General features: G+C 40.1%; 1 protein-coding gene across 2 annotated transcripts in view; it reads right to left on the minus strand.

Annotated features, from left to right (window-relative positions):
- SPDEF (SAM pointed domain containing ETS transcription factor) overlaps positions 1-14,589 on the minus strand; it is a 34,554-nt gene extending 19,965 nt beyond the window's left edge. The window contains exons 1-2 of one of the 2 annotated variants that reach the window (XM_082246297.1): positions 14,476-14,589; positions 8,910-9,301 (exon numbers count right to left, since the gene is read on the minus strand). In XM_082246297.1, the coding sequence (XP_082102423.1) occupies positions 8,910-9,276 (367 nt within the window). In that variant the 5' untranslated portion in view covers positions 9,277-9,301; positions 14,476-14,589. Of the gene's footprint in view, positions 1-8,909; positions 9,302-14,033; positions 14,433-14,475 lie in introns of those variants that run through there. The other variant, XM_082246296.1, reaches the window with a different exon arrangement.
- Positions 14,590-14,897: the final 308 nt, after the last annotated feature.

Consider the following 14,897-nt stretch of genomic DNA (forward strand, 5'->3'; position numbering starts at 1 on the left):
TTTTTTAATAATGTTGGACAGTTTCTATTGAACCGGCAGTTGCTGGCCAACATTCAGCCCTTGTGTACTAGGCCTACAACAGAATGTGTGTTACTGGGGAGATTACCAGGTAAAAATTAAGAAAAAAAAAAAACCCTAAAAAAGAAAACTAATATAGTGAGCAAATTTGAAAATTGGTAAGCTGAGAATGAGATACATTACATTTCGGCTTTGGGTTAAATACCGCTTACTGTCTCTAAGTCTCAGGAAAATGGGAATGAGATTTAATGATACCAGTATTGTGGCTCTTGATGTTGTTCTGTAAAGATGCTCTGAAACGAAGAAGCAAAGCAGTGCCTCTATCAAGATGTCTGCCTCTATACAGAGACACAGACAGTATTGGGGAAAATAGCTGCAGGGAGACCCCAGGCCATACTGGTGACTGGTTACTTGCCCGTTGCTTTTTTCTTGGCACAACTTCCAGAGATCAGTTCCTCTCTAGGTAGATGGAAATCTGCTAAACTGGGTTTGGTTTGTGTTTGAAAGACACGTCAAACGCAGGAAAGCAACGCCCATCTCCATGAGCCTTTACAGTGCAATCAGACAGGTCACAATGGGAAGTTAAAGTTATTTTAATCCTGTATATAAATGTAAAAAAGAATAAATAATATATCCAAACACACACAGCTGCTTAATTACATACATATTAACATTAGCCTATTACTTTCTCACCCCGCCTAGAAAAACTCGCTTTCCCACTTAACTGCTTTGAATATTCTGTGTCTGGAGGCAACAGAACTGTTTCTACCCCTGAGAAATAACTGAAATGTACTCATTTACTAGCAAAATACATTTACTGGTGAGTGCAGTTGATATATATACACTTTATATAAATATTCCCAAATCCACAAAGAATCAGCTAGTTTTATTTATTTTGATATTAAATAAACTAATGAGTGAAAATGTGTATAAACATACATCTTTTTGTGATTTTAGTGTCATATTTTTACTTTACACTAGCAAAGTCCCCATTACATTACTGGAAAGGCTGGGGATACACTATAATAAACAATAATAAAGAAGTGACTTAGTGGACAGTATATGTAATTCAGAGGGTAGGATAGCAGGTAGCATGTGCAGAAGAGGAGTGCAGGGGGTATGACATCAGGTAGCATGTGCAGGAGAGGAGTGCAGGGGGTATGACAGCAGGTAGCATGTGCAGAAGAGGAGTGCAGGGGGTATGACATCAGGTAGCATGTGCAGGAGAGGAGTGCAGGGGGTATGACAGCAGGTAGCATGTGCAGAAGAGGAGTGCAGGGGGTATGACAGCAGGTAGCATGTGCAGGAGAGAAGTGCAGGGGGTATGACAGCAGGCAGCATGTGCAGAAGAGGAGTGCAGGGGGTATGACATCAGGTAGCATGTGCAGGAGAGGAGTGCAGGGGGTATGACAGCAGGTAGCATGTGCAGGAGAGAAGTGCAGGGGGGTATGACAGCAGGCAGCATGTGCAGGAGAGAAGTGCAGGGGGGTATGACAGCAGGCAGCATGTGCAGGAGAGGAGTGCAGGGGGTATGACAGCAGGTAGCATGTGCAGGAGAGGAGTGCAGGGAGTATGACAGCAGGTAGCATGTGCAGGACAGAAGTGCAGGGGGTATGACAGCAGGTAGCATGTGCAGGAGAGGAGTGCAGGAGGTATGACAGCAAATAGAATGTGCAAGAGAGGAGTGCAGGGGGTATGACAGCAAGTACCATCCACAGGAGAGGAGTACAGTGGGTATTACAGTAAGTAGCATCCACAAAAGATGAGTGCAGGGGGTATGAAAGGGGGAAGTATGTGCAGGAGAGAAGTTGGGGTAAGGATGACAGTATGTTCATGAGAGAAATGCAGAGTGTATGGCAGGGGGTATGTGCAGGAGGAGTGTGAAGGATAGCAGACAGTAAGTACAGGAAAGAAGTAACCAGAAAGAGTGGGCTGTGCGTCAGGAAGAGGACCTGCATAGATACATTGTGGGGAAGTGGAAAGAATAGTACATATTACTATGCTCTTGCAGTAGATTTAAAGTACAGGGCACATGGAGGATAAGTAAATTATTTAAGAGCCCCTACAGAAAAGTGAACCTGTTATTTTGGCAAGCATGGGCCAGATACGGGTTTACTTTAGAATATTATAGCATGCTAAAAGCTCAATGAGACACTGCGTTAAAGCTGCTTCAGCAATCCACTGGTATTCACCTCTCCAGCAATCCTTTGCTGCTCCTTCCCCTATCACAGTCACTGAGTGCAATAATACATTCCCTTTAAAGTAATCTTTAGCTTTATTCTAGGAGGGTTGAGTATGGGTTTTAATGGCCTTATGCTAATAGAGGGTTTGGCCCATACAGCTTAAAAAAAAAAAAACATGCCTGGAAAGAAAAGGTGCAGCATGCAGCCCTCTGCCAGCTGCCTGTCAAAATCAATGGCAGGCTGAAAAATGCAGCGCCTGTATGGCGGTACTTCCATTTAGAGTCATGTGTATTCAGGAATGTATGCCCCATATGTAGAGCTGTCATTTTGACAGTCTGCTGGAAGTGGGTTGTTTGCGGCACCTGTGTTCCCGGACACAGAGAAATTCTTGTTTTTATATGCTGTATGGGCCAAAATGTACATGAGGCCCAACGAGACACTGCCACTTTGCCCCTTTTCTATGTAAAGTCCCTCCCCCGACACAATACTATTTCACTTCTGCAGTGATCCATAACGCTCTTTCCTCTGTAGCAGCTGCCACAAAATACCCGCTGTTTTCTGGTATAGGAAAGCATGTGACCCATAATTCATGTGATAGTGCTCAGGCCTAGCAGCCAATTGATAGGCTCAAACACTACATCATGTGAGGAGGTCACATGCTGCTCCATACCTAGAAGCAACCCAAGTTGCTAGCAGCGACAGAGGAAATGCAGTGGGGAATCACCTGTGAGATAAGTATCAATGGGTTTGAAAAATGGTTTTACACAGAAATGGGCCAGAAAAGAGTCTCCGTAAAGTTACAGTCAACTCCCATTACCACACATATTTAGCCCATTATGATTGGACTAATTTAAGCTAAATCATAATTTAAAGGCAATGTCTGGTTGAACTTAAAAAAACTAGCGGTGTGTGTTCGAGGCTTAACTCATGCCCCCTCTAGAGTTGCTGTCTGGTAAGTATTTGTACTGGCCTGGGTAGTAAAAATCCGATTTGTTGCCAATGATGTGAATAGGAAAGAGATTATAGGGCCAGTATTTTTTGATAGAGAAAGAGGAAACCTTCCCCATCCCTCCCCATCTCTTTTTAATCTGTACAGAATTTCAGATAGAAAGAGATAGTCTGCACATGAACAGCTAGGCACGCTTACAAAACAGAATGCTCTGTCACAGTGGTGTCCTAGGCCACTGAATCTCAGGTCCTTTTCACACCCGAACACAGTGTGGGAAAGGCCCATCCTGTGCGCTTTTCCCGTTCTACAGGTGATCTCCCCCTGGCCATTTGATCTGCATACGGGTGTTAATGTATTGTTAATGGCACTCCAAGTGCAGATTGCAAACGTAGTGCAATTGCGGGCACCATAGCGCATGGTACCACAGTTCCATGCAGTTTGGCGCAGTGTGTTTTTAAAAGTAGTGCAAGCACTACTTTTCCTATGGTTCAGTGTGTTATGCTGCCCATTCCAATGAAGGAGCTGTTAAAAATGCACCAAATGGGAACACATGGGAATAGCATGGTCCTGGTGTGAATCGCTCCTTCTGAATTGTTTATTTGTAAAATATTTAGAATTGATCAACATATTTTTTGTTTTTATAAATAAAATGTCTAGTTGGTATGTTAATCCCCCAAATTATTTAATTTTATTTTTGTATCAATTAAATGCAGGCCTCAACAAAGCTTTTTAATTCCATAAAGACTTATCCTACTCAGGTTGGCATCCCCTTTTACATTGGAGGAGTGCTGTTAGGATTGGCTCTGCCCCTCTTCCTTCATATTGTGAGGGAAGGAGCCAATCAGGGTCTTGGATACCAACATCTAGAAGTAGGAGAATATACCACTGAGGTGAAGAGCTCCCCCTGGAGCCTGGGAGAAGGAATAGGTCTGATGGAGGCCTAGGGCCTGAGTAGAGCAGCATGTCTGAAGAAATGTGAGTAGCACCACATCACTCCTCCTGCACTTAGTGGAACAGTTTTTTTTGAAGGACCTAGAAGGATTTTACACTGCACTTTATTGCCAATGTTATGGACAATTGTAAATGTTACTTGCACCAATAATATGGCAAAAAGTTGATTTTCACATTTTATTATTTTTAAGTTGAAAGCAAATATACTTATTGCCTCATTTTTGTCTCAGCCAGGGAACAGTGTTCCATGACAATTGTGGGTTAACTTAAGCTACAATGTGAAGAATTGTTTTCAAACTGTGCAAGCCTTGTCGGCTCAGGAGAAGGTGGTGATAAGGGGACAGGAATTACCATCCTGTGAGAGAACCCCCTTACATTACAGGCGCCAGGTGACCTGGGCTCCTGTGTGACATGGGCCTCAGGTGTTTTTGATAGATTCCCCAAGCCCTAACCTGGACCATGACAAATCGTAGGGCCCTATGTGAGTGGTGATTTGGGGTATAAGGGGTAACAGGACTATGGGCCAGGAGGATGAGTCAGTGGGACTTCGGCCAGCATTCATGCACGTGGACAACATATGATCTTGGGCGGTGGGAACAATGGGTGGCCCTGTAGCTCTCTCTGTGGGTGGGGGCTCAGCCGCACATGCTGGTCACGCATACTGGAAATGGGCAGCCTGCTGACAAGTTTGTGCCATTTAGGTCCATTGTGGCTGCCTTGGGGTGCCTGTGCAACAGTTTTGTAATGCTATAGCCCATCTAAACAGTTTTCATATGTTATCAGGAAGGGCTTAGCTCCACATTGTTGGTAATAAAACAAAAGTACATTTTAAAATCAAGCTGTCCATATATATATATATATATATATATATATATATAAATCAAACACATTTCTCAATCCACGCTAAACAGTGTGATAGACGAACCTCCCTGTATTCTAACAGCCTGTGCAGAATGGGACCCAAACATGTCACATTTGATCCCCGCCATCACCTGTAAACAAAGGGCTTCGCAGTTCCAACATATCACATTAGAGCCACAAAAGAAATACAGGTGACAGTAGTGAGCTACTGAGGCACGTTCATATCTTGTCTTGTCTAATGCCTCGTACACACGTACCGATCGTCGGCCGAACGATCGGCCGTCTTTTGAAAACTGCAAAAGACTGCACACTAATTTTGTCGGCCAACAACAGCCGACTGCAGAAGTGATGTCATGTGATGGTTAATTTTCCGTGTGTTTTTTCTTTTCTGAGCATGCCCAGTCTTGCAAATCTGCTGATTGTCGGCCGAATTCTTTACTGACTGGCGAACAATCGGCCGTTCTGGTGTTGGCCAACAAAAATTTGAATGCCTACACGACAGATTCTTTTCGGCTGAAAGTGCGCTGTCGGCTGTCGGAAGCATCATACTAACAAGCTTACAATCAGCCGATCGGTTGTCGGGTGAATATTTACGGCCGACAATCGGTACGTGTGTACGGGGCTTAAGTTTTGGTGCTGAATACACTGTCCACACACCCAAGTGGAGGAATGTATGACATTCAGTGATCTTATAGTGTTTATGTGTTTGTATATATTATATGTGGTGCTTGGGGGCATTTTCTTTCTACAGCACATTTTTTCTTCTTCCCATTGATTTTTAAAACAGGTGAATCATTATCTCCTATTGATCATGAATGCAAGGGCATTTTTTCCTTCCACTCACTCACATTTTTTTTCTCCTATTGGCAGTTATATAATGCTATTATATTACATGTGCTGTGCTGTATATTACATACTCCTTATCAACCATGCCCCTTTACACCATGCCCAGTATTCAGCACTATGTAGCCATGTCCACTTTTTAGCACAACGTACTGCACACCATATATCCCTACAAAATTCTGTCCCCCTTTTTCAAAATTCCAAAGTTAGGAGGTAAGGAACCAACACTAGCATCACTAGCATGAGTGTGCAGTATATACAGTGAAAAGGCTCATGTTCTTTTTAACCATTCCTCTTTAGATCATGCCCGCTGTTCAACTAAATGCATACCGTTTGCTGCTGACACCAATGTAGCAAGGAAATTACATAAATTACATCAAAGTAGCGGGGAAAATACCCTGACCACCAGTGTTAAGGAGGAACTTCACTATTGACCACTTTTTTCAGTTTTTTTTTTCAATCAGCCAGCAGGTTGGTTTAACAAAAACTGAGCAGATTCCTCCATTCACACAAGCAAGGTGAGTAAAGCAATCCTCCCCTCTGTTATTGTATTCTGACAGTGGAGGACTTCTCCACTGTCAGAATAAACTGATCAGCGCTGCAGCCGAGTGACTGCAGTGCTGATCAAAGGAATACTTTTCAACAAGCTGGTTCAAGAGAAACTGATCTTTAGATCTACTTCTCTGGAATGGGAACAACCATAGATGGATTGCAATTTGGCCAGGTCTGCTCATTCGGCCAAACTTTGATCCATCTATGGCCACCTTAAGAATGCACTTCTTTATTGACTACCAAAGTAAGAGGGCACTTCATCACTGATCAGCAACAGAATGGGTACTTTTTCACTGACCTTCATTGTAAAGGGTACTACACTTACCACTCTGCACAGTGTATACCCATGAAACACTCCCTGTTATGCTATATTATGCATATTTTTGACCAAAGTCTACATTGTTTTAGCAGTTGCTGGTTGCCAACTAGTTACCATCTACTTTAGCAAAATGGTCTAAGGCAGTGGCCCTCAACCCTGGTCCTCGGGGCCCACTAACAGGCCAGGTTTGCAAGATAACTAAATAACATCACAGGCGATCTCATTTGCTGCTCAGTTATTGCAGTATTCTAGCCTACATCTCCCCAAGGTAATACTTAAAACCTGGCCTGTTAGTGGGCCCCGAGGACCGGAGTTGAGGACCACTGGTCTAAGGTGTTTCCTCTATATCTAAGTTCTGTGTTTTAAAAACAATATTTAGTGGAAGAGTTTTATTTTTATATGATCCTTTGTGCTGAGAGTTATGCGTGTCTTGGAGATTCTCACCGGTGGCAAAGTATTTAAAGCATATTTTGTAGTCAGAAGAACTGCGGCATATACTGTATGTGCGATATATGCAAAAAATAGGTTTGTTGTATTTAATCTTGCTTTTTAGGCCCAACTTCAGCATGATGTAGCCACACATATCATTTGCATGCTAAACTGTTTTATGTGCCGCCAAGGGGGCTGCAATTTGTGTTATTATTACATTGGGACATTAAATGTTTTACTTTCTAAGGCTGGGTTCATGAATATACGGCCATGGGTTCGTGGCTGGAGTCCAAGGCGTCCCTGTTCACCAGTTTAGGTGTGAATCAGGTCCCAACTTTTGCCTGAATTCGCACCTGAATCGGACCCAAAGAAGCTAAGGACCCTTTTTGAATGCAAACCGCGTCCGCCCAGGATCTGTGTGAACTGGCTCAATTGAGAGCTTATCACACTCGCCTGTCATGGGAATTGGATGTGGGGAACCCAGATCCATTTCGTATATGTGTGAACCAAGTGTTTCTCAGGATGATATAATTAATTTTTTATAACCCCCTCAAAAAAATGCCCAGAGCTGCCCCTCTAACTTATAATTTTTAGTTTTGCATTTTTGTTGGCCCAGAAAACAACATGTCTCTATTGAATGCAATACATTAAATATTATTAGAGGTATTTTAAGTAGCACCGACAATTTACGCAGCACTTTACATACTGTATATTCTTATCAGCCCCTGTACTCAAGGAGCTTAAAATGAATATAATAAATATCTTGGGATTCCATGTTTTACAGTGAAATGCACAGACAGCACATCCCTGAACTGGTAAATGGAAAATATGAGGTGGGCAATGGGCAAGTAGGGAGAAGACAATGTTTCAAACTAATGAATAAGCTCAGTGATCCCACGTGAGATACTGTATATCCACTGCTTAAGCGTAAGCATTGGCTTGCTTTATCTGAACAACTGAGCTGTTAATTGGTGTAATTTTGGCAAACAGCGGTGCAGCCTAGAATACTAATAGCATTTAGGAACTTGTTTTCTTATCCTTTGATTATCAGCATAATCATGATAAATATTTTGTAATAATTTTGTGCTTATGCAACAGTGTACTGTTTTACAGTTCCATTTTAAATGCACTTTCTATTTATAGCACATGCTTTTGTATTTCCTCTAAGCACACTTTAATCATTGGGGTTTTAGAGAAGATCTTTTTCAGCTTTTGTGTTTTAGTTACTGAGGCTTGTTGAGTAAAAAAAAAGCTGTATAATATTTGGCTTGTTTCAGGTTTTAAAAAGCACTACCTACTTTTTAGGCCCCAAATGACAACAATTCAACTGATAAAAAAATAAAAAAAGTTTGAAAGGGAATCTGTAATGATAAAAATAGGGGAAATGCTACCAGTAACTTCCTTCAATACTTTCTGACCGTAACCTGCAACAACCGTGCAGATCAGTAATGTCCTCCTACAATTCAGTGACTCACTAAAACCACTGGCCATAATAAAGACAGACAGGGAAATAACTATTTAAAAAATGGAGGCCAGCTAGGGAACCCCCATACTACCTCAGTAGAGATTTTCTTAGATGTTCCCCATCCCACCTTTATGTTTCCCTAATCTTGGAGCAGAATGTTCATAATTTATCTTTAGTATATCCCACTGGTTAATCTAAGACTGTGGTTTCTCCTTGCAAATGTTGATAGAGCACCTCAGATTCAAAGTATCTGCATGGTTTTTGTTTATAAATGTACTTATTAATCAAGCTGTATAGAAATCCACATGTGACTTTGCACAACAGAGATGTTCCACTTACCTGCGGATATATTGAGTAGTTTACATGCTGTCTCAATATCTTTTAAAACTTCCCCTACAACCATAGTCTGCATTTGTTCCAAAGAATGGTCCTCTAGGTGTAGTGATGTTTGGTATTCCAGCTCATGATGAAGTCCTTGACTGTCTATAACAGGGCATTGTTCAGGTTCCTTTTGGACTTCTCTTTGTGCACTTGGCAAGAGATTTTTGGGAGCCCAGTTTCCTCCATCACCACTGTACAGCATGTCACAAAATGGCAGGTAGTACCCAGGTGCACCCTCTTCAGGAGGCTTATCCAAGCTAGTCAGTGGGGAATCCTGTAGCTCCAAGTGCGTCACAGTAGGAAGGTTTGTTCCACTGCTCCCCATGCCGTAAGACTGTAAGCAGGAATACCTGGAAATCAAAATGTAAACATTCTAATTTCTACTGTAACATTCCATATTCATCCAAGTTATACTTTGTTCTGCATATAGTCCTAATTTCAACAAATTTTTAGGAGTGAAACAGGGTAAACTTTAATAAATCTGGTACATCATACTGTAGTTCAGAATAGGTATTTACATAGCAAAGCTGGATACAGTAAGAGATTTCTTTTTGAAGCCACGTATAGTATAGGAGGTTTTCAGTGTGCTGGGATTGTGTTCCAGACACACTTGTGTATTTTACATTTTCTTCTAACCTATAGAAGCCATAAGCTATTAGGTCCTTCAATATATCAACTCAGGTGTGTTTGGCAGAAAAGCTCAGAACTCAGTGAATCTGTCTATAATATTACATTTCTCTGTATTTCTGCACATAGGATACAGCACTGTATGCGCATAAAATAGCAAGATGTCTCCCTCACTCTTAATGGTCCTAATGGTGGTAGGACAGGCTCTCGAACATGTAATCAACATGGTTGGCTGTCACAGTGATCACGTGATAGGGTGCCCATCCTACCAACTCCCGAACTTTACTCTGTGACCAGGAGCTATTAGTAACAATGCAGTCACAGTGCTAAGGGAACACAATTCAACATGCTGCTTGCATAAAATATTCCGACCATATGCATATATTTGGGACAGCATAGCATTAAGCCCAACCCTGTGCTACTACATGCGGGACTATGGTAATTAAACTATACACATATTCCTTACAAGTTGTAAAAAGGTTTAAAACAAACCATCCTTGACTTATCTAGCTGCTTTTAATATGAACTTACTCCTTCTCAAAGACCAATACAAAGATTCCGAAGTTGAGTTTTAAGTCTGTTTCTAACAGCTTAGAAAGATCTGCTGGTTGTTTACATTAGAGGGCTAAGATTCTGCCAAGATCACTGCCTGTATCGTGAACTATGAAAATACGTTTCTTCACAGCCCTACTGCAAAATCTCACGACAGCTAGACAAATAGCATTATCAGAAGGAGGTTAGCAATGGCAGCTATTATTTCTCCTATGACATGTGTCCTTTAATATATATTAAACATTATTATTTATATATTATTATATTGCATATAATAAATATTTCATATTTCATACAGGAGCTTTTGGTGGACCAGTTCAACTTTTGGCCTACTAGTCAAATTTTCCCTAAAAACCCAATAAATCTGTGGGCACAAGCAGTGCTTTACTGTTTATAATATCAACACAAAGGAGTGCAAAGTGGGAATAGCAGTTATGTTGACCATAGTTGTGTGCAGTCTATTGCATTAGGGTGTGCACCCCAAAGCTCAAACACACATGCATGTTTGTATATATATATATATATATATATATACACACACATGGCAGTGGACAGTGTCAGTAGAGCGCTAAACGTATCCATTGGGCAGAGATTGGTGGATTGGTGCCAGTAGTTTTTTTTTTAATCTTATGTTATTTTTACATTTTTGTTTTTTTATTATTTTTTACAATATTAATTTTTATTTTTTAGTAGCCCCATTGGGGGGGCTTTGGTGAAATATCAGGGGTCTAAACAGATCCCTGATGGCTCACTTTTGAGACAGAGAAGAGGAACTGAGGACAGAGATTCCTCAGTCCCATTCTCTGCAGCCAGGCAATCTGCATAGTACAGGGTGATTAGCGTGTGCCCAGGTACACCTGACACCCCATGTGCGAACACCTATGATGTAGACCTTTATTCACCTGTGGACACAGGGACAGTTGTTACCTTTTCACTCCATGCAATTACACCTTAGGAAGTAAATTTTTAGGACCAGCAACCACTTTTGGAAACACATGTGGATGAAGAGGCTGCTGTTGTGCTTTCAGTGCTTGTAGAAGTTCATATTGATAACTTTGCACTAAAGCTACAACATATTGCTGTGATATGCATAGAGGGTGATGTGAGGAAAAGAGCAAAGTAAACCTATATCAGTGGTGAACATCCCTTTTTTGTTTTGGGGACATAGCATGTGACCTTCTAAAAGTTCTAAAGCGTCATATTTCACAATTCAAAGGACATCTGGGATTATTAGGCAAAATGCTACACAGTACCACTAATGATGGTAAAGCCCTGTACACACGCACAGGTTGTTGGCCGTAAATTGTCGGCCAACGTCCGATCGGCCGATTGTAGGCTTGTTAGTATGATGCTTCCGACAACCAACTGCGAATTTTCGGCCGAAAAAAATCTGGTGTGCATGCTATAAGAACGGCCGATTGTTCCTCAGTCAGTACAGATTTCGGCAGACAAAAATCAGATGAGCAAGACTGGGCATGCTCAGAGAAGAAAAAACACACGGAAAGTCAACCATCACATGACATCACTTCTGAAGTTGGTTTTTGTTGGCCAACAAAAGTCCAGTGCAAGTCTAGAGCACATTTCAACCAACAAACAACACTGGACAAAAGACGGCCGATCGGTCGGCCAACAATCTGTGCGTGTGTACGGGGCTTTAGTAATAAATTATCAGTGAAATTATTGTCATGTAGTTAGCTATAAATATTAGTAAAGGTCAGTGATAAAACAATACCAACATCACTGTTCTGTTGCAAATTGCAGTCCAGCAGCTTATTCTTATCTCCAACCCAAAAGAAATTAGTAAAACAATGATGAAAGTTGAATTCCTAATAGATACTTTTTTCTGTATTCAAAGAAACTTAGCTGTAGGGCAATTAGCTTTTGCTCCTTATGACCCTAGTATTTTGGTGCCTATAGAAATATGCTAGGAAAGTTATATTGCAAGCTCCAATAGGGACAGATGTTAATTCTGAATATTTACTTTTTTTGCAAAAAATATCAGCACTGTGTAAATACAGGTTGAGTGGATAAACCACCAGACATGAACAAAATGATGCCCTGCAAAGCAAGATGAATAACTAATGTGGTTGAGCAGCATGGCAAAATTAAAAACGCAGGACGCTGTCACAAGAAAACATATCAAGCGACAAATTTTCAAAGTCAGAGTGTTAAAGCTTCCTTTTCTAAATGGAAATAGGTTGTTCTTTTCCCTCTTGCTGCATTAAAATGGTACTATGTTTCCTACCCTTTCACTCCATACTCACTGGGCACAAAAAAAAGTAATTTCTCATAGTATCCATTCAAATTTCAGCTCTAGCAAACTTAGAACCTAGAAAAAATGTTTGCGCCTTGGTTGCTATGAAGCTTTTAAAATTGTAAAATAAACCTGTGTGACAGATTGTTAATGTATCTTGGTTATCTTATTATATCTTGGCTCTGTTTAATGACCTGCTCGATAGTTAAATATACACACAAATGTATTACATGACTGTGTAATTAATACATAAACCACTAACTTACTAGGTTAAATCCGGATTTCTACAAGACATGGAAGCACATAGTGGTGTTGGTTTTACTAAAGTACTTTCTAAAAAGATGCATTTCCAACTAACGCATTTTACTGTTTACTAGAATTCATTTGAAATATGTTTGTACCTAAAATACTGCATTTTAAATGAAACGTATTGTACATTCCTCTAAACTAATAGCTGTTTATGTTTTATTAGATTATGTTCAATTCACCAGTCCAATCTCTTTTTCTATATACGTTGCTAAGTGGTGTTTAGAACACTGAAATCCCATATATTCCAGTGGATGAACATAGATAAAGACATTTCTAAGCTTGTTAAAGGGACCGTCCCTAGCATAATAAAAGACCTCCCTTTGAAGGAATAAGACTTAAAAGATGGTGACATGAAGTGGCAGCCATGACCATACCAAGGTCAAATGGTTTAGCCTCATGGGATATGTTGTCATATTAACACTTATGTTAGTTTTAAAAGTGAATTTTGTAAATGTTTGCTGAAGTTATCCAGTCTACAGAAAGACAATTAAAGGTAAACTAGACATGGTTTCCTTTTGGAAGCAGCAAACCGCACCATGGTCACACCTGTAGATTTTACTTTTGCTAACAATTACACCACTGTGCTGCCCTAGGTCATCTATTCACATCATATTGTACATAAGAGATGTAAATAGCAAACATACATATATTCGCATACAAAACATATGTACATTATAGACATGAAATGTTAAATTTTCTAAGCTACCAAATAATTATATACAATAATATGCCCTTAAGCTGCCTGCTTTTCAAACAAGTCCGTATTATAAAAATGTTAGAATTGTAGGGTGTTTGAGACAGAACTTTCTATAAACAATGTAAAAAAAAAAAAAAATCACGGGATCCAAACAGTGACATATCATCCTGCAGCATACAGAGTCACCTGTTTGTGTCATCTTAAACTCTCTCAATATGGCTCATTCTTACCTGTTTAAAACCGAAGAGATTTCCATGTGGTATTCAGAAACGATACACTGCTTTTGTTTGAAGTAATAGAAATATATGCTTGGGTATCTTAAGCGTAAGTGCATGTGAAGAGTTGGATGATAGGATATAGAATCTGTGGGTACCAAACTAAAAACTAGGTAACAGTATACTACAAACCCTAACTATAGCGGAACTATTTGGACCTAATGGCCTTACTTCTGCTTGGAATACAGAAAAATAAAACATCAAAAAGGCACAAAAAAAAATCTGCAATATGGAAAGTGACTGCCAAAGATATCAAGAAAATAATAAAATATTTAAAACATTATATCTAAGTAACGGATTCAAGTTCTAATGCATAAAATTAGGCATTGATCTTTCCCCAATTTTTAAGTTAAAATTTAGAACTTTACCTGTCCAGAAAGTGAAGTGCCACCTTGGGATATCACAGTGTCATTTGTATCAAGTCACAGACTTTCACTTCTGTTTCACGTTCTCTCTCCCAATCTCTATTCCCTTCTCTCTCTTTCCCTCCTCTTTTTCTTTAAGGCCCTCTCTCCTCCCTCTGTCTCTCGCTGACGATGCTTTAAATCCTGGAAGAGACACGTGTCCTTGGTGCAAAGGATGTCTCTTCTATTTCTTCCTCCTCTCTTTTACTTGCCTGTTAAATACCTTGCATCTCCCAACTTCTTCCTTAAGTTTTTTTCTTCCTTTTCGTTATCTTTAAGATAACAAAGATTTTTGTTTTTTTTGTTCCTTTTTTTCTTCTTCTATCCTTTTCTAGTTATTCCACTGTTTCTATGGGTTTTTTTTTGGTCTGCTTTTAACTCATTTCCTTTCTATAAATATCTTTACCTCTATCCCTTCTTTTCTGATTCCCCTCTTTGTTCTTGCTGAAGTCTCCCTGTATTCACCTTCTGTCCTTTTCTTTCTCGTTTCTTATTCTCTTTCTCTCTCCTCTGTAGAGGAATCATCTTAGTTTATATAGTGCTATCCCGTACCTGAATAAACACACCCTGTATGCTCACATTTAACAGGTGCAGGACCTGCCCGCTTAACTCTTCAGTGACACTATTGTGACATGTAGCTAAAAACTGATAACAACTAAGTCAAGAGCTGGAAATTCCTGTAGCTTGCATTTCCTAACAAATGATAATATCTATAATCACTGTGACGTATACACAGGTAAATGTGAATTAACTTACTACTGCATAGAAAATTTAAGCTACAGTCACACCTCTGCATTTGTCATGGTATGGTAAATCTTGCTTTCTGCA

Source organism: Pelophylax lessonae (assembly GCF_965119305.1).
Source record: "Pelophylax lessonae genome assembly, chromosome: 2".
Taxonomy (NCBI): Eukaryota; Metazoa; Chordata; class Amphibia; order Anura; family Ranidae; genus Pelophylax; species Pelophylax lessonae.